This window comes from Xiphophorus couchianus, chromosome 6 (assembly GCF_001444195.1).
Source record: "Xiphophorus couchianus chromosome 6, X_couchianus-1.0, whole genome shotgun sequence".
Classification (NCBI taxonomy): domain Eukaryota; kingdom Metazoa; phylum Chordata; class Actinopteri; order Cyprinodontiformes; family Poeciliidae; genus Xiphophorus; species Xiphophorus couchianus.
Window position 1 is genome coordinate 24,386,870 of NC_040233.1, and position 27,453 is coordinate 24,414,322.

Genomic DNA, 27,453 nt, shown 5'->3' on the forward strand with positions numbered 1-27,453 from the left:
CATCTAATAATGTGCACGTCATTTAAAAGTGTTTTAATAAATAATGGCTGTCCTTTTAATAAAGGCAATTTTTGTGGGGTCCAGATGAGGCGTAAACAAACTCCTACATTTGGGATTGTCCACAATATTTCTATGGTTTCAATGGGAGTTTCTGCCATTGTTTATGCCAGTGGGTGCTGAACCAGCAAAATTAGCATATTATCCGGCACCCACTTGGGTTGTTTTAGTTGGCAACATGAGGCAAGCATGTGACCTTTGAATAATTTGATATGGAGCCCATTTTAGATTATGTTTATCAAACCAGGGGGGACTTATATACTGTACTAATGTTGGTAGTGTATCTGAGTCACAGTTTTAAGTTAAAGATTTAAGCAAATATGTGTTGTGCTTCATTTTTACATTGGTCACTCCTGGCTCTTAAAATTCACTTTATTCCTTGAAGCTTCCTCATGCTTTTTCCCATAAACTCTGGATTTTTTCAGGCATTTTAAATTTTTCTAATTTGTTGTAGTTTCTTTTCATTTAGATGAAGAATATTCAAGTAAAGCTGATCAGTTGCTAAATGTAGAGAATATAACTTCCGCTTGGCCTCTCAAAGGTGTGAAAATATCTAACTGTGAACAAAAAGAAACACATGCTCAGCTAAAGGCCTCCCCTGTAGAGGAGGAAGGTTTTAAAATAACCGAATCTCATCACTCATCCCTTCTAATCAGATTATGAGCAGTGAAAGCAGTAAAGTGAGTTATCAGGTCATAATTTCCAAAGAAAGTTGGAGCCCTGGGATTTCTGAGTGATTACAGCTGCTGGATACTGTATATCGGGTCCTTTTTTGCTGAGTCTCTATCATTTCTGTACTTTACTGCACTCAAATAAAAAAAAAAAAACTTTTAGATCAAGTATGTACAATTTCCACCACAGATAAAAAACATCCAGTAAACTGTGGTGCTCATACTGTATTTTTAAGAAGCTTTTTGTTTTTTTTTTGCTTTACATAAGAGACTGATTTCCCTGTACCTGCATGTGTCGTTTATTCGTTCTTCACAAAAGAAAATTAAACTGCCTGAACTGAAGAGAGAAAAATAAAACAGAAATCCAACATTTTCAAAGCAATAACAACCCGCCAGTTGCTCGTTAAAATGTCAGGCGTCAGTGGGTGAGATGAAAATCTACGACGCACAGTAATGTCCAAATGCAGACGAGCCTTCTGAAATTCAGTCACGTTCTAAGTGACATAAGGAAAATAAACTGTCAGATGAATTTATTAGACCAATATCCTCCATAAAGTTAACAGCCTTGTCAAGCAGATTTAATTTTGTTTACAAAACTAAAATGGAGTGGCATCCAACAATGCTAGATTTGCTCAACCCGAGGCGCTGTAGGTAGGTGCAGCTTTCTTGTAGCCATTTTGTTTTTAATAAATGTATAATTACTGATCATATTTGGCTTAGGTCTTTTGCACATTCAGACCAGTGAGAGGAATGCAAATGATTTGGTTCGTAAGGTGCTGATAAGTGAAGAACAGGAACCTGAGGGCGTAAGTGGTATCATGAGTGCAGTGATATTTTACAAGCAGTTACAGCAGATGCCTCATAGATACATCAGACTGCATTACCAGCACTTGATTTGAGTTTTATGGTGGTCGTGCTGTGGGTTTGCAGAAGGCTGGGTCGTCGGATCATGCAAGTGTTATGTGTTGCATTCTCCTTAAGGCACAATATGAGATGATATGGCATGCACGGGTGATCTTTCATGGCAGCGCAGTTCTACATTTATTTTGACGAAGCAGAAATTGTCTCTGTAATGAGGTAGCTAATATCTGATCATCTTAAAATTGTCACTGTTCGAGATACAGCAAAAATGTTAAACATTTTCCTCTGTGAGGGACAAGTCAAGTCATTTCTTAATTCTTAGAGTGGGAAGCCCAAATCAGGTCTCAAGCAATGATTCTTTGTTTGGACTTTTAGTTTCAATGTTTTTCTCTTTTAATCATTCCTTTGTTTTCTTTTAACTGGCTGTTTTAGTTTATTCTTTGTGTTAGTTCAGTCATTCTCATTGTTTGTGTTTTGGATTTGTTTCTCCAGGGAATCATTTATTTTCATTTACTGTTCAAGTTTGTTTTCCCATTTCAATCTCTTTGTTTTTGTTTGTTTTTTCACTTCACCTCAGCCACCATTCTGTTCCCTGTCCCAGCTGTTAATCACTTCCTCATTTGCATCTACCTGCTCCTTCCCCAGCTGCATCCGCTCACCTGTTAATGGCTTTTCTGTCTATAACACTGAGCCACTGCGGGTTAGGAATTGAAATCCTGCTCTGCATTGTTGAAAATTGATTGTAACTTTGTATTTACTTTTATGTGGAATATAATTGTGCATTTGCATTAAAAATATATTAATAAAAAAATAACAAAAATTGTTTATTCCAGATAAAACAAAGCATTTTAAATTTTGTCTTTGTAAATACTTTCCTTGTAAAAGTAGGTAACGGTTGTTAACCTCCATGCTCACCTCGCCCACTCCTGTACTATATATTGCCTTAAAAATGAGGTTTGGTGGGCGCTCTTCTGTTCAATCTGAGCTGAAGGATGTGCAATCATTTCAAAGCTTTTTCTAAATCTATATTTAAAGCCTTTGTTCTTAAGTCTAGACAGTAAACATGTTCCAAGGTACGTAAGGAATCACAACATAAGTGAGGTGCAATTTAGTGAGTGAATGTTGAATTTCAGATGAAATGTAATTATATGTAGTGCTTTCTTTGATCACAGCTGGGTACTGATGGCAGTTCAAGAAGAAGAGAATACGATGTTGGAAGCATGTTAAGTTTATTTTGTCTTGAAATTGCCTGAAGTCATTTCAGACAGAGTTTGGTTTAGAAGACTGGTCTGCCTGGTGTTTATTATGTATCTGAAGTTAACATGAATAGTTTGATTTGAACCTTTTCTGACTCTGAGTTCTGAATCTCCCTGAAAAATCAAGTCTCAGTTATTGAGTCCAAGTCAATTTTCAAATAATACTGATGAAGTCTTAGATTTTACATGTCTGGTGACCTTCACCCACTGTTTTGACTGACTGCTGGGCGCTCCAGCAAACACATCACATCATGTCTGAGTATGTACCAAAATGCATCAAAATCTGCTCTCCTTTTTGGGGCTTCAGTTGGTGCTAAAACTTTCCCACTGAATGTAATATATGTCCCTTAAAACAGAAGACATTAAAAATGCAGATTTAAAATGAGAATTTTATGAATTATAAATATTCCAGTTGGAATTGTGATAATATATCACTGTTTACACATTTAAACTAAACAACCACCCCAACTGTCTAAAAATATGGCACCGATTTATTAATATTGTGATTATTGCCCCAACCAGATTTGATTTTTCTATAACTGAGCCTGATGTTATTCTCGTCTGAAAGGCTGTGCAGTAACTGCTGAAACCAGACTCTTAATGAGAAATTTCAGAGACCCTTAATTTTACATCCTGCACCAGCATCCTTTATGTCTCCAGGCTATTTCAAGATATCCTTAAGGCTGAAACAGAAGGTGTTATATAATAAATATTTAATTAAAGGAGTCTCCGAGGAGCTGCTGAACAAAATGTATACATTTATTGCGACATCTTCAGTAAAACAAAACTTTAATATAATTCTAATTAGATTTTATTTTTATTTTACATTTTTTTTCTCCCCAGCCTTACGTTGCTTCCTGCTTCATCAGTGTCCCCACCTGCAATTTCTTGTTAATTATACTTCTCCATACTGACACACGCCCATGTAACCTTCAACATCCTCCCCATGTGCATTATGACAATTTGGGCTGAAATTCAGCTGCTGCGGCTTTAAGTGCCACCATAAATCCCCATTATCCCCAATCCAATACATCGATGTCACTAAATGATCCATAGCCCTTTCACACAGTACAACTAATACAGACTTCAAAGCTCTTAGCCTTTCATTCTTCTCAATTACCACTCCCTTTTACCGCACTCTCTCCTGCTCTCCGTCCACTCTCTCTTTCTCTCTCTATCTAAATCCTGTTTCTGGATTTCTCTCTCTATTTCATCAGCCGTTACTCCGTCTTCTCTCCTCTATCCTGTTGCGCTCCCCTAGTCCCTGTCCCTTCTTTAAAATTGGTCCCCCTTCACCTCATCCTCTCCCCTCCAAGTCAGCTCTTGCTCAGCCACAAAGAAGCCTCTTCTTCTTTACTGGTTTTCTTAATTCCCCCTTCTGCTGTCTTCTTTTTCCGTCTGTCTCTCTCTGCCTCGCGTCGCTTTCTGCAGCTTCCATCTCTCTCTTAGTATACCTGCAATCGCTCTGTCTATTTTTATGAACAAGCGCGAGCACATGCTGCCCTTCTCCCTCGCTTGCTCTTGGCCGGTCTCTGTTCTCTCGTCAGCTCCTCACCATCACTTTCTTAAAACAAGGCATCTTTCTTTCTCTGCTGCCTTCTCTCTTCACACACGCGCATATGCTAAACATCAGTCACACTCATTCCTTTCTCTTTCCCTCCTACTGTCTGGGCTGTCAGAAATATGTTGGAGAAAACCCATCCTGTTTCCAACATCCAACCAAAGTCAAAAGACGTCTAGAAAATAAAACTGCATGAATGAGAAACAATAACACGTTGACCTGCGGCTCTCCTCTGCCACGTAGCCGGAGACGAGCGAGGTGAGTGATTATAATCTCTCCATCACCGCAGGTTTTGTGTGTTGAACCTAAAGTGGTTTATGTGTGTTAGTCTGTCATTCCAGCAATGACTGATTGGTGTTGTGCAATGTCAGGACAGATGGGTGAGGCCTAAAACACACCATCATTCATAGTTGATTCCCTTTAAATCTCTCTTTGTGTGCTTGTGTTTCTAAAGGGCACATTCACCAAAACTCCTCCAAAAATACACCATAGATGTCTGTGTTACTTTTGAATCCAGCCCTTCTAGTCATGATTAATGACCGGCTTTGCATCTTCCAGCTGTCTCTTGGTTATTTCAGTTTGCACACATAATGCGTATCTGACCCTGCAAGCCACCTACAGTTATAGGGAAAATAAAGTTTCCATTAATATTGATACAGCAGGAAAAACTCACAGGTCAGTGGATGACTCAGTAGGTTGTAGAACCACCTTTATCAGCAGTAGCTTAAAGCACCTTTTTCTGGGATTTTTATAAGAATCTCTTAACATTTTTCTTTACAGATATCTTTAGAGGTGTGTTACCACGTTGCAGTTAGGTCAGACTCTGGATTTTTATTTGGCCTTTCTTCTCTTCTTTTTCAGCTCTTCCTTGTGAAATTGGTTGATGTTTTTTAGACAACTGATGAGTCAGTTTAGAGCAAGCTTCAGCAGTTGGATGGATGGCCTCCCACTTGACTTTATAATACTTTGGTAAGCATCGTTGACTCAGTTACTTCAAATTGCAGTTGCAAAAACGAGCTCGACTAATCCCACCCCCAACACCGTGCTTGACCGTGCATTTCTGCTTTGCTCCAACTTGTTGTTCTACACATTTTGAGAATTCCTAAAATGAAGGTAAATCAAAGTTTTGCTGCCACATAACATTTTGGAAAATATACTTTTTTTCTGGTTTTTCTAACCTTATTAACATAAAATTTAACATTCAACATGCCAACTGGGGGATGAAGAGTTTGAGATGGAGCTCTCAGGTTTTTTGAAATTTCCCTTCCTTTGTGGTGGCAGTTTTTAAATAGAAGGTGAGTAATCGATGTAGAAGGATGGATTTCAAATGACTTAGAAGCAGCTCTATAGCCCTTCTCAGATTGATGGCCAACAACAATTGCTTCTCAAAGATTACTGCTATTGTCTTTCCATCAGGTCATTGTATTAACACACACCTGCAAGTTTCAGACCTGCTGATCACACCATATGCTGATCAAATATTCAAGTGTTTTAATTAGCATCACTTTGCTTTCTTTTCCCCATAACTAGACCACATAGCTTAGTCATTTCTGATATTTGCAACAAAATTGTCTTTTTTTAGGAATCTCCCAACAAGAACAATCAAGCCGATTCAGACGGTGCAGAATCCAGCAGCATGTCTGGTGTTTGATCAGCCAAAAAGGACACCTATCACTCTGTTGCTCATTGACCTTCACCAGCTGCCATCAAGTTTAAGTCACTAAAATTTTCCGTCAGCGACTACACGGAGCTAAATCCTGTCACAAAGACTTTCACTTCTTCCCACCATGCAGTGATTCCACAATCAAAACACTTTATATCTGTGTTTAAGGTATCAAATACAGCAAGAAAATAGATGTATCCATCTATACTTTTATAAAATATTGAATAGTCATTTCATAATGTCCCTTTATTACACTCCAAACTGCTGATCCTTCACCTTTTTGGCTTTCTGTAACTGTTCTACATATATTTATTTTTTTTTAGAGAGCCAGGATCCATCACTGCACTTTTCCTTTTATGGTCCCTGCTAGCCTGGTGTTTTACTTTAAATGGAATATAAGATACCTCACCGGCTTATGCAGTACAAGTCATTTGAATTTCAGACGTTTTGTGATATTTCTACACTGCAGTCAGAGGGAAAATATTTTACACTTAATATCTTTGGTTAAAACGTGTCTCTGAAATAGGTTTTATTAGGCACTTATCACGATTTTCATAAAGGCCTCCAGCAAAAAAATATTAAAATATTTTCTTATCAAAGGGACAAAGAGAAACAGACAGTACTATGAAACAGCTGGAGATGTAATTTAAGTGTGACTGAACTAGGCTTGATTTGGTCTACAGCAATGCTTCGGTGGGTAGGTGGCATGTGGAAAAATAACATCCATATGAATGGATGGATGGAAGGTTTCCTCCCAAAACAACATTGCCTGCAGCATTACACTGCCTCTGCTGGGTTTCCTCCTTCACATCCTGAATCATGATGCCAACTACTCCTCAAGTAAGCAGCATTCACTGACCAGGCTATCCACATGAACACTCACACGTTAACATCCTTCATGGCTAGAGGCACCCTGATCAATTTGCTCTCACATGAACTTATATGTGACATTCTTGGATGTACCAGATGCCCTGAGACCTTTTTAGAGTAGCTTTCAGAACCTATTAAAATGCCAAATCAGAATGATAAATTAATTTTCCACGTAATATGTGACACTGATCAGTCACAGTTCAGGTGAAAAACAAATTTATCACAGGAAAAGAAATACAGAACACTAAGAAGCTGCAGTGAATAAATGTGAACAACCCTTAAAATATTTTGTTGAAGCACCTTTTGGCTGAGAGTGAGCAGTTTTCTTGACATTACACTTGGCATCCATCAAGGTGAATCTGGTTCCAGCAGGATTGAGTTGACATTTACTCATTTGCCACTTTTAGATAAATATATAGCTTCCAGAAAAGTGACAAAGGTTAAAAAGGTGTCACTCAGAGGGGAGGTTAAAAATATTCACAGCATTATATTTACACACTGTGGCACAATGATAGTGGTCAAAAATAATTGGAGAAAACGTGACCTCCAGTAATATCTGTGAAGTGGTGGTTGTGTTCTACATTTGAAAACAATCCCCTTTATTTCTCATATATGTCTTGGCAGAAGAGCAAAGCTCAAGGTAAAAGCATTTCTCCCAAACCTTGTAGGAGAATGTGCTATTGTCTGATGAAACCAACCGTGAATGTTTGGATCGTAATTCCAAATCCTATATATGGCACAAACACAACACTGCAAGAACACGTCTTCAGTAAATAAAGATGCTGATAGTATTTTCTTCACACAGACTCTTAGGTTCATTTGAGCTAGGAGTCAAATGGAGTCTTAGGTCAAATGAATATGAATATGAATAGTTGAATTATGAATAGTTGCAATTACTATTTCATCTTGGCCCAAAACCTCCAGCTGTCTGCAAGACAGTAGATAATGAAGCAGGATTTTATTTTGTAGTACCACAGCATAGTATAGCATAGCATATAGCTAAATCAACAGTAAGAAAGGATAATTACAATTTGGATGACCTAGCCAGAGCCCACAACTAAATATGAAATAAAATCTGCAGAAGCCTGAAGAAGGTTATAGAGAAGAAATGTTTTCACAATCTGATAAATCTGGAGATCTTTTTCACGTTGAGCCAGCAAATATTGCCAAGTCATGATGTGGGATGCTGATACACTGATGACAAAGATAACTGAAAGAAAAACTGCAATCTAAAAGGTGTTTAAAGGTGGCAATTTTTAACAAACAGGTTGTCACCCTCTACACGCCGTCATCAGCAGCCAGAGGAGCCTGTTCAGTAACAGACTGCTGCTTCCCAAGTGCCGGACCAATAGATTTAAGAACTCTTTTGTCCCCCATGCCGTCAGACTGTACAATTCCTCACTGGGGGGGGGGGGGGGGGGGGGGGGGTGTGACACAGGACAGAGGGTGGAAGGAGTAGTGACCCCTTGTATTTTTCTCCATACTTATCAGGTCAAACCACATAGTGCAATACGATATCACTGGTCAATCTATCTGCCAAATTCTTATATATATTTTTTTTTGTGTTGTATTTATATTTACTTATATTCTTATATTCTATATTCTTATTCCTTGTTTCTTACATAATTTAAGGTTTTTCTTGCATAATTTAAGGTTTTGGTTACTCACATTTAGTGTGTACCTCAGTATTTAATTTGTATTTTGTATTCTTTTGCACTTTACTTACTGTGTGTTATCTTTGTTTTTTGCCTGGGAGCTGCTGGTAACTTCAATTTCCTGAGGGAGTCTTCCCAAGGGATCGATAAAGTACAAGTCTAAGTCTAAGTCTAAGTCTAGTCTATTGCACATTTTCTTTAACTTTTAGCAATTTCTTTTTGTTTTATTAGTTGTAATATGCCAAAATAAAAGGTGAAAAGAATGCTATGAAAAGATTCATAATGACATAATAACCACAAAAAACATTTTAGGTCTTTGTACACTTTTCAGAGCCATGTATCAGAATAACTGCATCTTGGCTGACAGTTACTCCTTTCCTTTTTCAGACTGAAGGTTCCCAGTAAAGATGCACCAATCATAGTTTGCTGGAAAGTTTCCAATCATTGGCCTGGTGACACTGATTTTAACTACTTCCAATTTATCTAAATGAACTATAGAAACACAGGAACATTATTCAAAACATTTTTTGTCATTAATTATTTATGTATGGAGCACAGATGGCATTATATCATGTGAGAAAGCAGTTGCAATCAGACAAAAGTTTTGCATTCTAGATTAGTGATTACATCGTTACTATAATGCTGAGATTTCAACAAAAGGTGCCAATTATTCTGAATTCAAAATGTTTTATGACAGAGCTTGAAACCTGACAGAGAAGCTTTTTATATTGGGTTCAACCTTCTTTTATGTGCTTTAGGTCTTGCTCTTAATAACTCTTAGCATAAATAAATAAATTGCATCTTGACGTGTCAGAGACAAAAAATATTATATTAAAAAAATTGTATATACTATTTTTATGTAATTCAAAGATACATCTGATTTCATTTTTAAATTCTCATCCTGAAAATAGCTACATTTCAGTCTTCCTTACTGAGTAATAGTCCCCTGAATAAAGCTTGTTTGGTCAGAACAACACAGTTGTGTTTGAGTTCACTAATCAGAAAAATATTGAATATTTCAGTTTCCATCCAGTCACTGGTCATGGTCGAAGGAAAACAAAAACAAACAAACAAAAAAAAAACTACCTGCAAAACAAAAAAACCCTAAAAGACAAAAAAAAACCTGCCACTTCTTTCTGGCCACCTGCCCACTTTGGTGCATCCCGTTTCTTCTGCAGACTAGAAAAGTCCCACCTGAGCTGCAGCTGTGGGAATGTTACATCTTATTTGTCTGAGCCTTCACAATCCGGTCATGGTTGAAGGTCCTCAGACATTTACAGCTAGCCTTGCAATAAATCGTCCACAAGGTCAGAATGCTTATCTAATGCCAGAAACCATTGTCACAAGACAATTAATGTTTTCTCTTCACCTGTCAGTGGCCACAATGTTATATTTGGGTGGTGAACATAGAAACTCTGGATGTTATCAGCAACCCATGCATGCCCTGGCCTTGGATATGCTACAAACTCTCCATGTTTCCCAAACACTCAATTTTTACTTTCATCTACAGAAAGAACCCAATATATTTTGCAGCGGTATTAAATAATGCTGTGCAGATAAGCCTATAGTAAATGTAATTCAAAGATAACAGACCATTTTGTTAGCTGATACAGTCCAAAAGAAAAATGAACTGGAAGTTAAGAGGAATATGAAAAATTCAGGGTGCAGTTAACATGTTCCCCTTTAAAGCTTCATTCATTCCTTTAAAGCTTAGGTAAAGCATTTCTTTTCGGTATTTTGGGTAAACTGAGTCTTTAAGCAGACTTCCAGCCTCTGTAAAAGGCACATTCCTCTTCATGCTGCTCCCATTTTTCTCTGTCTCCTGTTTTTAGTTTGCCTGTAACAAAAGGAGCAGATAATCTGTCCTCAGGCGGGCAGCTCTCCCATTCCTTCTTCTCTTTGTGGCTTTAGCCCATTCTTTTGATTCCTTTCAATCCATAATTATAACAACACTGCCAAGGCATCTGGACAAGATGAGTGTTTTTGCACAACAAAGCCTAACTGCGGCATCTTTACATCAATACATCTTTATACTTTTGTATTACTGTATTATATTTCAATAATTACAATACAAAGCGATACTGAATAGAAGTTTCAAAATACTAAACAGAATAATTTATGGAAAGTACAATCTGCTGGCAGAAAGAGGGCGCTGTACTTGAAGTGCCGTCAGCGCTGCAGGTCAGCAGAGCTTCTCATAAGGCAGATGGAGGAAGCAGTGAGAGGGCAGCAGAATTTACACTGCCAACATGTTTGGTCTGCTCACTAAAGCAAAGCAGAAAGCCTCTGAGTAATAAGGCAACAACTATTCAGGGGTTTACAGAAAACATGGTGGTAATTTGGAAAGATGCCACCACTGCTGTTACCATAAGTTTGAGTCACAGTCAGCCGATGGGAAACTCAATAATCTGTTTGCCTTTTAGCAAAAAAGAAAAAAAAGGCAGCTTAATTTTTTTTCTTCCTCTCTTTCTCCCTCCTTCTATCTTCATTCTCTTTTCTGCTCATTTCTCCCTGTTATCTGTATCGAATAGTCACTGAGCATAACTTTATGCAAAGCTCTCTCTGTCTCTGTCTGACTGTCCGACCACATCCCTTTAAGTTCTCCTCTGCCCTGCCTTTTTCTAAAAAGCTTCCGTTGCGTCTCTATCCCCGCTTACATCCGGCCTGCTCTCATTCTCACAATTACAGATACTGCAGCGCATCAGCGATGGCAACTAAATGAATAAGAACCAGATCAGTACATGCCTGGGAAAGTTATTCACACCACAAACATCAATGTGAAGAACCAACACAAAGTAGTGCATAATTGGGAGGTGGAATTAATAAAATAAATGATTTATGGTTTTCTTTTAAATAAAAATAAGAAAAAGGTGGGCTTGATAGTACTCTAGTTTTGTTGTACAGCTCGTCCTTGTACAAAAAAAGTTCAAGCTCTGTCTGATTTGATAGAGTGTCTGTAAACATCTGTGTTCAGTTTTGCCCCAGATTCTCAAATGTATTTAAGTCTGGGTCTCTCTATACATTAATACCAGAATCAGATTTATAGCCAACGTTTCTGCACACAAACAATAAATTTGACTTTGGTTCCACTTTGCTCTCAATATAAAGGCAGTTTAATATAAATATCTAAGCTTGGGAAGGAAAAAAAAAAAATCCAAACCATCATTGGCTACTCCGGAATGCTTTTTGATGGAAGGTTAACCTCTGACCTCTAGATGTTTTCAACCTGAGTCCAGAGGTAGCTAATATGTCCTGTATTCAGGAAGATGGAAAGATTTTGCTTTTGGTTGTTTTGTTGAAGATTAATGTAGCTTCTATGGATATGTTACGGAAAACTGTATTGGCTAAGCATGGTGTCGACTGCATAATAATAAATTAATTGTATAGATACAGAATGAATAGAAATTAGACATGTAAATATGTATAATGTGGGACATACAGTATTTGGCTGAGACAATTGGGGATAGAATTAAGCTTTTTTCTTCTTCCTACTCCTTTTTGGATTGCATATGGAAGTTTTGTTTTTTATCTTTGATTATTATGATTATTTTATTTTTTTCTGACATTTTACGTGTTTGAAATGAATAAAGATTTCATTTCATTTCAAACTTCCTCCCTGATCTGTCAGCAGTGTTCCTTGGTCTTCTATTTGTTCCCTAATATTCTCTAAAAGACCTCTGAGGTCTTTTAGAGGTCTTTTACACAGGTGAACTCTTTTTAATAATTCACAGACTTCTGGAGGCAGTTGGTTGCACTTGATGTTATTTAGAGGTGGAGGCCACACTTTTAAAACCCATGCAACATTTTCCCTTCCATTTCAGTTTTAATTGAAATGTCTGGTAGGCCTATCACATATAATCCCAGTGCATTATTCTAAAGTTTCTGGTTGTCATGTGATAAACGTGAAAAAGATCAAGAGGGGTAAATGCTTCTGTCAGGCATCGTGCACAGCCCCTGGAAAAATCCACATTTACAGGATCAGAGGAGAGGAAAGAGAGGGGAATAGATCCACTCAGCATGTTCCCACTCTCACACAGACAAGCAGCCTGCTCTCACACTTGGACACAAACATTTACAGGTTTAGGTCGCATACAGAGGCACAAAGCAATATGGCAAGGACACGACACACACGCAGCACGGCTTACACACAAAATAAACTCATATCTGCACCCATATCATTGTCTCACACTTGGAAACACAGCCACATAGGCCATAATTATAGATACGCAAGCAGAAGCCACATCCGTGCATCCAACAAAACCTCGCTCTTCCTCCCACAAGGACACAAGTCCAAACCTCAGAGTGCATCAACTTGACTCCAACACAGGTTATTTTACCTCACTTTATAAAATCTCAAATAAACACATCCACGCATGCATGCAAACTAATTTCCTCTGTCACTCACCTTGCACCTCGATGTCTCCTTTGTACCAGCGCAGCTTGGCAGGGGGCTTGCTGCCCGTGCTGGTGCAGGTGAGGGTGACTTTTTCGCCCTCTGGCACTGGATTTTCAAAGCCAGAGATCTGAGGCGTACCGGGCACACCTGGAGAGAGATAAAGCAGCATAAATAGTGGAGAGTAAGCAGGAGGACCAGGGGAAAACTTTTGTGCTGCAGGGCTCACCTTGTAGCCAGAAACAGCAATAACTGAAGGCTTGTGGCAAAGCTTCCAACAACTGCTGCATATGTTTGCAGAGCTATGGTGAATTGATTTGGGTAAAAGTGAAGATGAACAGAACACTATGATACAGCAGCCATTTTACTAAAGGCCAGCTTGAATTTATTATATAAGATAGAAGCCAGATAAGGAAAAATAATGATGCAGTGGCTTGTACCCAAAATGCTTCATGGCTGTGCACAGCAGCCCAAATGACCTTCCAAGGTATCATACCCATTGCCCAGACTTATTAGTGTTTGTCACGCCTCCTGCACTGGAAGATTTCTCTATTTTGCTGACAAGGGACCAATTAGGGCTATACAGATAATGACTGTTTCCGTCTCAGAGGGAAAACCTGAAGTTACAGTACGGATATAAACCTCCTGGATAGGACACTGGGTTATTTGCAGGCAATTCCTGACATGGTTGTATCTGAAATACCAAACATTTGAGTGGATTTTATAATTTTCCATTATCCATGTATTAAATATATTCTGACTAGTAGCAATCCAGACAGTTGTTGCTTAAAGTTGAGTGGGCAACCTGGGTAGGGACAAAACTGAAAACTAATAATGCTGCTTTACAATCACAGGCAAAGTTCTAATATGTTTCTAATATGTCCTGGAACATCAGACCTATCAAAATCAGATATTTTCCCAAACCTAACCAACTATTTTGCCCAAATCGATCCACACAACAATGAAAACTGTGCTCTAAGATCTAAAAGAGCAAACATAAACAACAAAAGCAGCATGAAAAGTAGAAAAGAACAGATCAATAAAGCAGGGCTTACAGTCAAGAGTCAACCAGACTCTCCTGATTAAAATTGCACTTGTTCCATCAACATTTAATGCACTATAACAGAGGCTGCTTTTATTCCTGAGACACAAGGTTAAACATGTTCAGCATCCAAACAAGCAAACATCTATAGAGGTGGCGTTTGGTCAGGAAACCTTGAGATAACTTTTTTAAAGTTAGAGAACTTGTTGTGCCTTTGTTTATGTGTATTCTTTGAAAAGCTTATTGTACAACAGCCTATCTGGGTTCCAGCACTGAATTTCTTTGCATTTCATACTGTAGCACACAATTATGCAGAGAAAAATAGACATCTCATAAAAAGCATGTTATTTATTAAAAATAAATAACTGAATTAGTATGTTTTTTTGGAATGCTGCATTTGGTTTATACCAAACATGTCTTCTGTTCAGGTGTATAGAAAATATATTTTTTCCAGAAACTCATGGCCTGCCTTTACGATTTCCTTGGCAAACTTTACTACATCTTAAGGTTTCCTCCTTGCAAATGTCCCAAGAAAGTTAAACTTGTGCAGTTTCCTTCTGGTTTTACAGCCAACATTTTCATATCGAAACCCTGCTTTAGGTGTCATGATTCCATTTTTTAGCATGCTGTTGTCTGCTTTCCGGATAAACTTGTTTGAAAAGCCAGACTTCTGCATGTTGATGGTTATTTTTAATGTTTTCCACTTGTAGACCATTTTCTATGTATGGCTGATTCTTTTGACTCCTTTTTAAAACCCTTACCAGACTAAGCTGCTACAATCTTTTTTCACGCACTCTTTCTTTCTTTATAGCCTCAACGTTTCACTGAAAGGACTTAAGGTTTCACAAAACATGCTTGATTTGTTCACATTTAGACCCACACAATCTATATAAGATATGTCGACATACATGGCAAGATAAAACACAGTGCGGCAGCTTAACACTGGTATTTTTCTGTATGAAAAATACAAAGATCTGTTCTCCGAATGTCTCAAAACTAAACATTGAAATAGTGAGGAAAAAATCTAAAAGAAACATTTGCTGTTGGTGTATAAATTCACTCTGGCAGGTTGGACATGCAATTGACTACCATGTAAGTTGTAGCTCTACGCTGGCTCAAGTTCCTCGACTAAAAACAGCCTCAAGGAGTTCTGACCTTGAGTCCCAGTTAGAATGAAAATGTGTCGAGAACAGTCAGCCAGCATGGAAATGAGTGGGCGATTTACAAAATCAAAGAACACCAAAGTCTCAAAAAGTTACGGTTTTAAATTCACAAAATGTGCTTCCCATTCCTGCCTGGCTACCTGACTGATAGCCAAACTGATAACCAGCAAAAGAGTGAAAATACATGTTGTGTAATATTAGGATTCTCATTCCATATTTTTCCAAGCTCACCACAGAACTAAGACAGACTTAGTGTTCAATGATAAATATGAACAGTGGAGCTGCTGGACCACAGTGCAACGTCAAGAAAACACTGCAGATAATGAAACTGTCAAATATTTTAGCGACAACGGAATAAATAACAGCTTTTCATATTACACAGCTTTTCTACAGTTTGCTAACAGACGTATCTAGTAACAACTATAACTGGCTTCAACATTTAATGAAATAAATAAATGAGTCCAACTCTGCAGGACCTCAGAGTTCAAGTTCAAGAACATTTTATATTGATATGTTTCCATTTGTAAAGCAGTCTTTAGATTAAATTATATTTCACTGGGAATATGACATAACTTAGTTTAATCATGACAATTCAGCCTATCTTACAACAGGCTGCAAATTCCATTTTGAAAAACATTTTACATGGAAATTTTACTATAATAATAAGAGTACACTCTTTCTCTGCTTCACCTTTTTTCTTTATTCATGAAGTAAAAGAGGTCATTCGCCCCAGAGTCTTTCACTCTTGTGACAAATTTGAAATGGTAACCACATTATTTTTTTCCAAGACTTGAACACATGACAAAAGCTTAAAGAAGCTCCCAAAAGGAAATGATTGACAAAAAAAATTCCTTCATTAGCTCAACAATCCCACAATTCTTGTGGCACTCATATTAAGTAGTCTAATATTTGGAGAGAAGTCCCCAAATAGCAGACGAAAGTCCGCTGAGATGTTCACAGGAACGCAATTAATTCTACGAGAGGAATAATACTGTGTCATCTCTTTAAAATGCTACTTCTACAATTCAAATCGAGCTAATACACAGCAATGTGTTGGTAATCCAGGTTGGCTCAAATCATCAAATAAATTAGTTTGCAAAATGGAGATCTACTTACAACGAGACGGTGGGATTTACCTTGCTAAAATTTATGAAGTTACATTCACAGGGTTCAACTGATCACATCAGGATATTTGTGATATGTTAGCACAAAGAGGGGAATAATAGCTAAGTGAAGAGAAATTGAAATAAGGTTTTAAAAAAACCCATGAAAGACACTTGTGCCAAAGCATGATGCTGAAACCACCGTGTGTCACAATGGGGCTAGAGTGTTGAGTATGTATGCTACTAATTATGTTTCTTTTGAAGGCAGTTAGCTCCACTGGGATTTATTTGTATCAGTGTAAAAGTGGCTGAATACATACTCACAATGCATTTTGCATAATTTTACTTGCAAAAAAATTTAGAAAACCAAGAAAAAAAATTATCTAATTTCTACTTCACTGTTATGCACTACTTTATTTGGGTCTATCGCATAAAATCTCAGTGAACCATAGACGTAATGGATGTGAACAGTTTTGCAAGGCAGAGCAGACTTCCTCTTTCATTCAGATCAGCTGCTCTGCTGAGGTTTCCATGGCCTTCCAGACTAAGAAGGACAAAGAGGTCAAACAAAAAACAGAGGCCAAAGGAATCGTCAAGCTCTTCCAGCCAAACCAAAATTTCATGATGCATTTCTTCTTTCCCAGCGATGTTTTTTCCAAACGCAATAAAACTAAACACATTTTTGCTTAATTACTATCTTAACTTGAAGCACGAGTCAAAGCGAGCACAACAAAGGCAGCAAAAATAATCCACACATCTTGTCTGCCAAATATTTTAGTAGGCCTCTTCATCACCGCCATTACAGTTGAGGGGAAAGGAAGAAAACTTTCTAAACTCCATCTGGAGTCACTGTAGGCAGCACTTTCTCCAAGTGCTGGCAGAATTTACTGTCATTCTGCTTTTTAAATAACGAACATTCGTCTGCCATCTTCTTGCAAACTGCCATCTTGTGCATTAAGACTGAAAACAGAGCGATGGATATGTATACATATTTATATATAGTCAGAAAAAGAAATGTAGTTGAAAGATTGCAAGAAAAATTTGGACAGGAAGGAAGAGGAGGATGAATGTGAGAGCAAAGTAAGAACGGATGCCAAGAGGAGCGACAAAGAACCTTGTAATTGACAAGATCATCTTCATTTTTCTAATGAATGAATGGATGAATGTGCAGATGGATGGAATTCTTTTTATAGAACAATAAAAAGTAAATCACAATCTTGTAAAATAAATAAATTAATTATTACAAAAATATATCAATGCTTAAGCTAAAATATTAGTTTGGTGTTTTAAAGCCACTTTCGTCCTATTTTGCTTAGATTGAACTTCAACGGGTAATTTTCATCACAAAAGTAACTTTTTTTATGTAGTACTTATAATTGATGATATCACAAAGTACTTTAAGGTAACTGCTACATGAGATAAAAACATTGAGTTGGTTTTCCAGATGACTATCAGTGTAGATGATTAACCCTCCTGTTATGCTCATTTCTGAGGTACAGCAATAAAGTTCCTGGGTCAATTCGACCTGTGGAGTGTTTAATCATGCAGTAGTGTCAGAAACCAAAAAATTCCTCCAAAAAACTGGATTATTAACTCCAATACTAACCATTTCAATCAATATTTGTGCAATGATGTTTTTTATTTCTTACAAATAAAGGATCAATAACGACAACTTACTCATTTGCACTTAAAGAAATTGAATTAAAATTTTTTTATGAAAAAAACCTAGACAAAAAAAACAATAATTTCCTTGAAGTTAATCTTTTGTAATTTTTTTTATATTACATTTAGATTTTTTTTTTTTTTCCAATGGGTGATCTTTATAATTGAACTTGAGACACGCATACTGCTCAGGGTCAAATTGACCCGCTGATTAAAATCAAGATAAATGAATCATGCAGAAAGTATTTATGTTTTCCTCCACATCTGCTGAGTGTCACTCAGAGTGGGTGGAGTTTGCCCACGGGAACGAAAGGGTTCTCGTCAAAAGTTGTATGAACACCTGCTTTCTCGCAGTTTCCTAGTGAAGTAAAGAGAATAGTGAGGAAGTCTGCGTGTGTGCATGTATGTGTGTGGTGTGTTGTGTTTGTGTGTGTGTGGTGAAATACGGCTCATAGCTGCAAGGAAACATATAGAATTGGACATTTTTTGACTCTTTTCACTCTTCAACTAGACTACCGGGTCAAATTGACCTGAACAGTATCTATGTAATATGTAGACGCAGGGGGGAGTGCAAATGTGTAAAACGAACCATTTTTAATTTATATGTAGAGTGCTCCTATTAGGACAAATAGAAAAAGTTTCATGCAAAAAAAATACTTCCAACTATTAAAAAAAAATTTTTAAACTTTAAAACCGGTCAATTTGACCCGCAACATAACAGGAGGGTTAAAAGAACTGAGTTTCAGTCATTTGAATGGCAAGTTTCCCTTACTTCCTAACAGCCAAGATGTATGCAATATATTAAAGTAATAAGTCTCAATTATTTATTTTTTTCAACCATAAAATTTGCACAGTTAAGATTTCAAAGTTGATCTTTGGTCACTTTGTTGTGAACAGCTTGTTGCACAAAATTATTTGTTTGTATTTTCTTTGCTAGTATCAGTGAAAAATGCTGTAAATGACAGTTTGTCAGACAGAAAATTATATTTTAGGATCAGCAGAGATTCTTAAATAACTATAAGCTAAAACATTTTGCATGGAGCAGATCAGCTGAAAACTGATGGATTTCTCTGTGTGATTTGTCAGTCAGGTTTGTGCTGTATTGTTTCTTATTTCCAAAAGACATGTACACAGGACAACCTGCTGTCACTGCAGTGTTGAAGAAAAGCAGACAGTGAGTGAAAATGTTCCAAAGAAGAACGTCTGTAGTTATATTTATGTGTTTTTTACCCCTATGATTTACATTCAAGGGCTGCACCATCCACAACAAATGACTGGTGTAAGTTAACTTACTTAAAAACAAACGTGTTACTTATCTAATAAGGCAGTATATACCGTTTGCAGAGGACTACATGATGTGATCAAGTGGTTGGTGATGCTGCATGACATGGCTAAATATAATTCACTTGTTATGGGTGCCATAATTGAATTTAATGTGTCCATTGGTAGCACTGTTGTTTATCAGAATGCTTCTTTGATATTAGCTCCTCAGCACTGCAGAGATGCCCACAAGCAGCACTAAAAAGCGCAACGAAATAACTGAGGTGTACATCAAAAAAATACAAACGTGGTCAATTTTTAATGTACCACCATTTGATGTAGTGCACTATGTGCGGAAGCTCCCTTGCAGAAAAGTAGCATTGAATATTAATGAGGGAATAATACTGCACACATAGAACTGGCCAGAAAAGTCGTGTTGAGACCCTTTCCTTATATTCAGAGAAAGAGAATAAAGCTGCTATAAATTATTCTCAAGACAGAGCACAGGCATGACACAGATTTTGAACTCACCGACACAGTCCTTTAAACTGGCCATACTCAGCAGTTGTGTCCGGATGTGTAATTGTGTGTGCAGGAGTCAAATCATTCACGTCAAAACAAGGTTAAAATACACACAAACAAACAAAGCTCTGCCAAAAAAACTCCACATCTCTGCTCAATTTTCCCGTGGAGATTCGTGTGTTTTCAACATTTTAGTATACATTTTTAATAGGCCAGCTCTCTCTCGGAGGTCATGAAATATTTAGGAAACGCAGAATACAGTGTCACAGCTGTCAACTACAGTGAATTAAGAAAAAAAATGCTTGAGTCACAATTACAGGAATATGAAATGAAACAGAAAGGAGTGTTTCTCATGTTAATTTAAAATAGCTGAAGCAAACTAGGCTTCACTCCTCATCCTTCTTACAAAATAGCAACTTAACATTTCTTTTGGCTACTGCTCCCAATGCTGTCCAGGGCAACTACGTTTAATTCCCTCATTAAACCCTGCATCACCGCGAAGCAATCTGAATAAATGAATGTTCGAGGATGCTTCCGCCAATCCCGAATGAATAACGTTAAATTTGAGAACAAGCCCTTTGGCTTTTTTCAAGCAACAGAGCAGCCGTGCAAACTTAAGCCATTCCGCTCCACCCTTAACGTTTCAATTCTAGCATCTCTTGTTTTCTACTTAGAGCAGTTTCCAAAAAAAATTAGGCAGAAATCCTTGGCAGCTCTGGTCGTCATCCAAGAACTTCTTGGCTAGTTTCAGAGCAGAAAACACAAATGAAACTTTTATTTTTCACAAATAAACTTGGAGTTATAAACATTCTTCTTGTTTAAACAGAAGTTAATGTAAAGTTTAACAAACACAAAGAATCCTCCATTAAATAAGCTGCATCTCTGTTATGCAACTTAATTTATGGAATAATTTGTGTTGATTTATTTGTATTTGTGGTTGAATTGGATTATTACTGAGATTTGAATATAAATTTGATCTCAATTGGAACATTAGAGATATAAATGTTCCAACACATTTATTGAACATAAATGTCTTCAATAGTTTTTGTTCCCCACACTGGCAGTCTTAAAGGAAGGTTTTCAGTCTTGGATTTCAGACACAAGAATACTGAATCATGTTTATGATTTCTGATAGAACAGGACTGCTTTCAGTTTTCTAACAAGCAGAAACAACTGCTAGTCATTTTGTCACTCCATCATTTTGTGCTTTTGCAATTTTTGCTTGTATGGTACCCATTTTTCCATTTATGAAAAGTCGTCCTTGTTCAATAGACATTTTGTTCTGATTATACTCTACAAAACCTCTAAAATATTGTACTCTTGAATTGAATTATATCTTTGGCTTTGTTGTTTATCAATTCCCAAACAGATAAACTGACACTAAGAAACATGTGGGCAAAATATATATTAGTGTAAAACAAATTAGTCAAGAGTCAAATTAGCCAAGGGTGGTTTGAGATATTAGCAAGTGCTGTTGACTGTAAACAAGCCCACCACAGCTTCTCTGGAAGGCCAGAGCAAGTGTGTTTTGCTTTCCAACTCCAAGTCTCCATTGTGGTTGTACTTTAAAGCCATTAACTGTTGCATTGCAGCCTTTGCTTTGCTCTCAACGAAACAATAAAATGCAGCCACTGAAACCAAATGCTGAGTAACAACAATAACTTTACAAATCAAAATCAATACGATAAAGAGTATTTGTAGAGGGGTGGGGGCAATTAGTGCAATGTCCAATGAGCAGGCACATTCTCTACTGCCATGGTGACCACAATTTATTGTCTTCTACAGGGACGCATCACAAATAGGTAATAACATTCATCTCACTGAGGATGAGTGGAACTGCTTTATCATCACCAGAGAGTTACGTGAGGTCGTAGCCTTGCTCAGAGGTTAACAACATAAACAAGGATCAGCATCAAACCGGACGGATATGGAGCTCTGAGACAATGCAGATCTGCCAGGAAAAGTTGTGCTTCACAAGATGCGTTTTTAGTTCATCTAATATGTTACTGAAAGCAGTTTTATAAAAAAACTTAGATTACTTGAGTCTAATGAAAATCAGGTTGCATCATGTGGGCTTCTGTGTTTTTGCACAGACTTAGACTTTAAGATATTTCCTGCCTAACTGCTACAATGTCAAGAATTTGTCTTGTAATTTTATAGAAACTCAGCACTAAATGGCTAAAATATCAATACTTTGCCTAATGGCTGTGTGCTGTTTTTTTACAAGATGCAAAAACAAAGGCTGTCAGCAGGGTCAAACTGAACTTGGATCTGAAGCTCAGTGGGATAAATATCCCAGCGGCGCATCAAGGGCATTTAGAGGCAGTTAGACAGGCCGTGTTAAACTTCTGCAAGCTGATCAGCCTTTATTTACACCCTGCAGTCCAACAAAAGTAATTACTTTTTCATGAAATCGTCAGGAACAACAGGGACCCCATGGAGAAAATGAAAAAAAAAAAAGTGCCAAAAGCCTCAAGTCGTATATTTAAATTTGTCAAAATTCCAACAGGCGTATGAGGGAAATTAACGGAGACTACCGTCAAGCTGGTTTGTACAAATGTTAGTGAGTCTCAAAGGAGATTGATGACTGACAAGGCAAGCAAGACTGTCACACTGCAAAGAGAACAAAGCAGCATTTTCAGAATACCTCATCTTGGGATCTAGTCAAGGCAAATAGGAGAAAGGAAGACACCTTAATATAAACTTCCCAGAGAGGAATTACCAAGATGGACAGAAGACTGACAGCTACGAGTTCTACCAAAAGGCAGAAAGAAGAAAAGGCTGTCTTTGACCAAAAATCCTACTTAATTCTGAAAGCGTTTTATGAGACACATAGACACACATACCTTTCATTTTTCTTTCTGCTTGAGTTGATATTAAAATATGCCTGACACACAGCTGCAGGGTTTATTTTAAGCCCGCATTAAAAAGTTACAACGTCCTCATTGAGATGACAGTACGTCTGTCAGTGTGCGGCGCGGCTAAAGCCGTGCTGTTGTGGCGTTTGCGTGACCCACCTAGAACGGTGACAGTCGCCCGGGCCGTGCGGACCGGCATGGTGAAGATGGAGCAGGTGTACTCGCCCTCATCAGACAGCTGCACGTCGGAGATGTTGATGGAAAGCTCCGTGGGAGTCGAGCGGTGCAGCTGGATGCGGTTATCTCTCAGGGCTGAAGACAAGGAGAGCAAGATATCAATAATTAGAAATGTTCCTTATGAATTGCTAAGGAAGATTTAAGAGCTGGTATGTGAGCATTTTTTTGTTGGATGGGGTAGTCTGTAGATGTTCAGCATTTTCTTCCCCAAAATATCAAATGAATCAGTTGGGTTTTTTTACTTGTATAAAGCAGCATATTTCATTACATGGCTGAGAAGAGTCCAAAAGCAACCAAAACAGTTAAGACTGAACAACCTTTTAAAAAGAAACACGATGTGAAGCAGAACAGTGAGCCTTGTAGCTCTTTTAAACACCCGAGAGAGTTTGCTGACCTGACTCCCAGAGGACAGAGCATTCTGCAGCCTTCAACTGAAGTCAGCAAACTCTCAGTCCCACCATTTCAGCAAAGAACAACTAACAGATTCTGTTTACAAGACCTGAGAGGTCGATCAGAAATTTATTAAGCAGAGATTCCTAAACAAGACCTGAATTTAAAGCTTTAGAGGCTTGAGAGCCATGGCCATGACACAGAATTGGTTCAGATTTTTTTTTTCTGCTTTTTTAATCAGTTCAAAGTAAATTCTTGTTCAAGCAGAAATAAACAAAAATGAATCATCTTGTTTTATTGTTGAAAAGTTAAACAGAAAATTAATATTTTTGCCATGTTGGGAAAATTATTTTATCAATTTTCTGTACCTGCATTTTATTGCACAAACCCTATGTGCAGCAGCCATAATTAAACAAATTACCTCAACTAGTGTTTTCCATGAGCAACTCAATGAAGACATTTAGAGAATTACTTTGAAAAGGAGGATTTAATGGGCTCAAACTATCCTGATTCTCTGGATCTCATACCTGCTGCAGGTTTTATGTTGCGTTTACTTTGAAAGTTTACGTTTTGACCTTTGTTGAACTGTAGCATACACAGTTTCACCCAAGCCGGCTGTCACACATTTATTTTGTAAATGTCACCACCCTGAAACACCATATATGTCACTGCTACTGAATCTACTGAGGTGCTTCTCAAATATCAATGTAATGATTCAGTGATGACACTACCTGCTATGCAGACACTCTGTCTGCACTGACGAAGTTGAACTCAATTTGTGACACTGAAAGGCTTAAACAGCTCCATCTGAACTACTGTAATCTCTCTATTTTTCCTGTGCTGACGGCATAAAACACGGTGCTCTAGCGTGTCATACAGTAGGTAACACAGATACTTCATAGATGTGACATATTATGTTTTACTAAATGCTCTTCAAGTTTAGATTCATGTTTTTAGATACACTGCTGTACATGAAGAAACAGCATGACAGCAGCTTCAGAGCAAAAAAAAAAAAAAAATGTTGAGGATAAAACAGATGTGGGATTCTCCTAAATAGTGCACTAATACATGTTTCATTTTAGCGACAGATGTTTTTGTGCGGCTGCCAGATTGTTTAAAGTGCAGGCTGTTATGACCTGCTGTCAATCTGCTTTATTAACATCAACATCAGTCTGCTGGGTTACCATGACCTTTTAGGGAGACTTCTTACTGCTCAGCTCAACAAAATAAAAAAAGAAACACCTATTAGTCATGTGTTTTGTGCAAACATTCGGAGTATTAAAAGTCATGTTTGGTTGTGACAGAGCTCAAAACAAAAATGCTACAAGTACAAACAATAGGAAAAGTTGTTTTATTTTAATTTTTATGTGTTTTTTTTTTGGTAAAGTCTATGTTACAGTTCACATTTAGCAGCTTGGTGTAAAATGGAATGTAAATTGGTGAAATGTGATTATCAATGTTGTAAAAGATATGTAAGCCAAAACAGCAACCATAAAAGCATAATGAACTGTTAAAAATCAGTATTTCACATTTTTAAATGTACACACATATGTTTGGAATGTTTGGCTCAAAAAGAGAGCTTTTTTTTTTAAATCTCTCTTTGGTACATGTCACATGTGAAATCAAGAGAATTACATCATCTCTTGTCATCATAAATAAATACATTAAAAAATGCATTTGAAAATACAATCTTGAAATTATGTTACACCGACAGGAGAGCCTTCTAATAATGAAGAAAACATGAAAAAATAGAGCGAAAACTGGTGAAATTGGTGAAATACAGGAGCAAAATAAGAAGAAAATTACACATGGAAACATGAAGTTTCAAATATTGCAAAAACGGGGCCTGGCAGATGAGAAGGAAATAGAACTCAGCTAAGGTAGGAAGGATGATGTAAAACCACAGGATGAAAAGCAGTAGCAGGAAGGAAGGATTAAGAATATGGGAAATGGAAATTAGGATGAGATTTGAAGGAAGGAGGTAAAAATGTATGGAGGGAGTGGAAATGAAGAAGGAGGGAAGATACCAGCTGGAGGAAGCAAGGAAAGAAACAAGCCTGGTATCTAGTGAGAATGATAACTGTTAAAAGAAAAGTAAGAAAGTAAGTTAAAGGGTGCACAGAATTTCAATCAAAAGTGAATGACATAATAATGATGAAGAGTAGAAACAGAGAGGCTGAGGTGTTCGGAGTAGAAAAATGATGTAAGCGAGAAAGAGGAGGACGAGCGATGTAGAAGAGGAGAGAGTGGCAAAAAATAGCAAAGATGTAAGCTGGGTACGCGGCATCGGAAGACAAAAAGACTGAAAAAAAAATGCAAATTGAGAATGAGACGAGACAAAGTGTGTGAAAGCAAACAGAGGAAACATAAATAGCAAGGAGGATAAGGAAGAAATCACGAGGGAAGGGTGGCGGCAGCAGGGGGAGCAAGCGAAAGACATAAATGGCTTTGTCATCAATGAGAAATCCTGCCATGAAAGCGGGAAAGAGCACAAACGACTGAGATAGACGATGATGATGATGAAATGCTATGAAATAACGGCTCGTTTCCGTGATAGCATTGACCTCTGCTGTGTTTGTGCCGTGTGATTGCCGCCTGCCTTCCTGTCTTCTCACCTGCCTGTTTCTATCTGCAGAGAATGTTCTACCCGTCTGACTTCCTGCACCAGTAAAGCTTACAGTTCATACTTCGTCACCATTGTACCGAGAACTTTTACAAAACAATGCCTGAGAGAGCAAATCATGTTCAGGCAGGGAATAATCTCATGAATATTGCTCCTCATTCAAAGTTATCATGCAAGAACATGTTGCATCAACAAAGATTTGCACTTAACAGAGTAAACACGTTAGCTGGATTTATTGAATATTTGATGAATACAGAAATTTAGAAAGTTAGTCATATTTCTGCCTTCATATCAACCAACATAAAACTAATTTCAAAAACCAAAAGCACAATTCAGAGGATGCTTAAAATAAATCTTAGATTTTCAGGAATAAACTGATTATTTCTGACAGAATGCAATAAGCTATGTTGCAGCAAAGTACATAAATAAATAGAAATCATTTCAAATATATCCTCATAATGTGGGCTGGACATGGTTTAAACTTTAAACATTCCCCTGCAGTGTATGACTTCATGGTCAGGGTTTCCTCTTTTAAAGACACGATCCATTCCACCTACATATGACAGCAGCATCATAAAACTCATCGAATTCTGTTGCTTATGGTTTTGCTGTGCCGTTTAAAGATCATCAGTGGCCTCCATCTTGTCTCCCTCTGATATCCTCGATCCTGGACTGTCTGTTTCCCAAGAGTATCAACCCAAAGGCCCAGCTCCCTCAGCTACCAGCCACTGCGCTGGACGAGAGCCCAAGTTTATCTTAACAGTCAGATGAAAGCTACAAAAACTTCAAAATTAAATATCTCTAGAACTTATTGTTCGAGAACTGCAGCACAGAGCGGCTTTTTGGGGTTATGAAGATTTTGCAGAAACTACTGGATATACATGCCAAAAAAATGCAAAGGTCTTTTTTGTCATACAATTACAAGTATAAATGTGTGGAGTTTCCTAAACACTGCAGGAACTGTAACTGAAGCACTGTGCTTTGATCCACAAAGGCTATAATGAGTTTCCCAGCAGCAAATGCTTCAGGTGGAAATGTTTGTAAAATCACTTTGTGCCCCTTGTTCACATGGTGGAGGATCTGTGGTGCTGAGGGCTGTTCCTCTTTTAAAGGCTCTTGGGATGCTTTTTGGGGGTGCATGACAAAATACCAGATGTTAAATTTAAAAAAGCTGGTGGCTCTGACTGAAAACTGAAAATGGATTGTCAACGAGTGTTTCAGGAGGATAATTGTACAACACCTATAACCAAAACAACATAAAAATAGTTCAAAAAAGATAAACTTAATCTTTTGTCATAGTTGTCTCAGTCTCAGGATCAAGATCTAATAGAAAACCAATGGATTGAGCTGAAAGGAAGAGGAAGTAAGAGAGCATCACTGTTGCACTAACAGCAGAGACCCCAATAAGTCTGACCAGGAAAGTTGAAACACTTCCCCAACCAACACGGAATAAATTTACTTCTAAAAATGTTTTGCAGATGTCTAAAAAACCCGATTTAGAGACGAGACAGACATTCACAGTTAGCAAAAGTAAAGAAATTCTGCTTATGTGAGGAAATGAAACCAAGATTTCCACTCAAATGTGTTCAATGTTAAATGAAGATGC

General features: G+C 37.6%; 1 protein-coding gene and 1 long non-coding RNA gene across 5 annotated transcripts in view; one reads left to right on the forward strand and one right to left on the reverse strand.

Annotated features, from left to right (window-relative positions):
* The window catches only part of cadm3 (cell adhesion molecule 3), a 147,664-nt gene that overhangs the window by 39,149 nt on the left and 81,062 nt on the right, over window positions 1–27,453 (reverse strand). For all 4 annotated transcript variants that reach the window (XM_028019431.1, XM_028019430.1, XM_028019429.1 and 1 more), the window contains exons 4-5: window positions 22,757–22,909; window positions 13,000–13,137 (exon numbers count right to left, since the gene is read on the reverse strand). In XM_028019431.1, coding sequence (XP_027875232.1) covers window positions 13,000–13,137; window positions 22,757–22,909 — 291 coding nt within the window. The remainder of the gene's footprint in view (window positions 1–12,999; window positions 13,138–22,756; window positions 22,910–27,453) is intronic.
* Window positions 5,207–6,344, forward strand: LOC114145819 (uncharacterized). The gene is made up of 2 exons (XR_003595770.1): window positions 5,207–5,375; window positions 5,989–6,344. It is a non-coding gene; the product is annotated as an uncharacterized LOC114145819 (long non-coding RNA).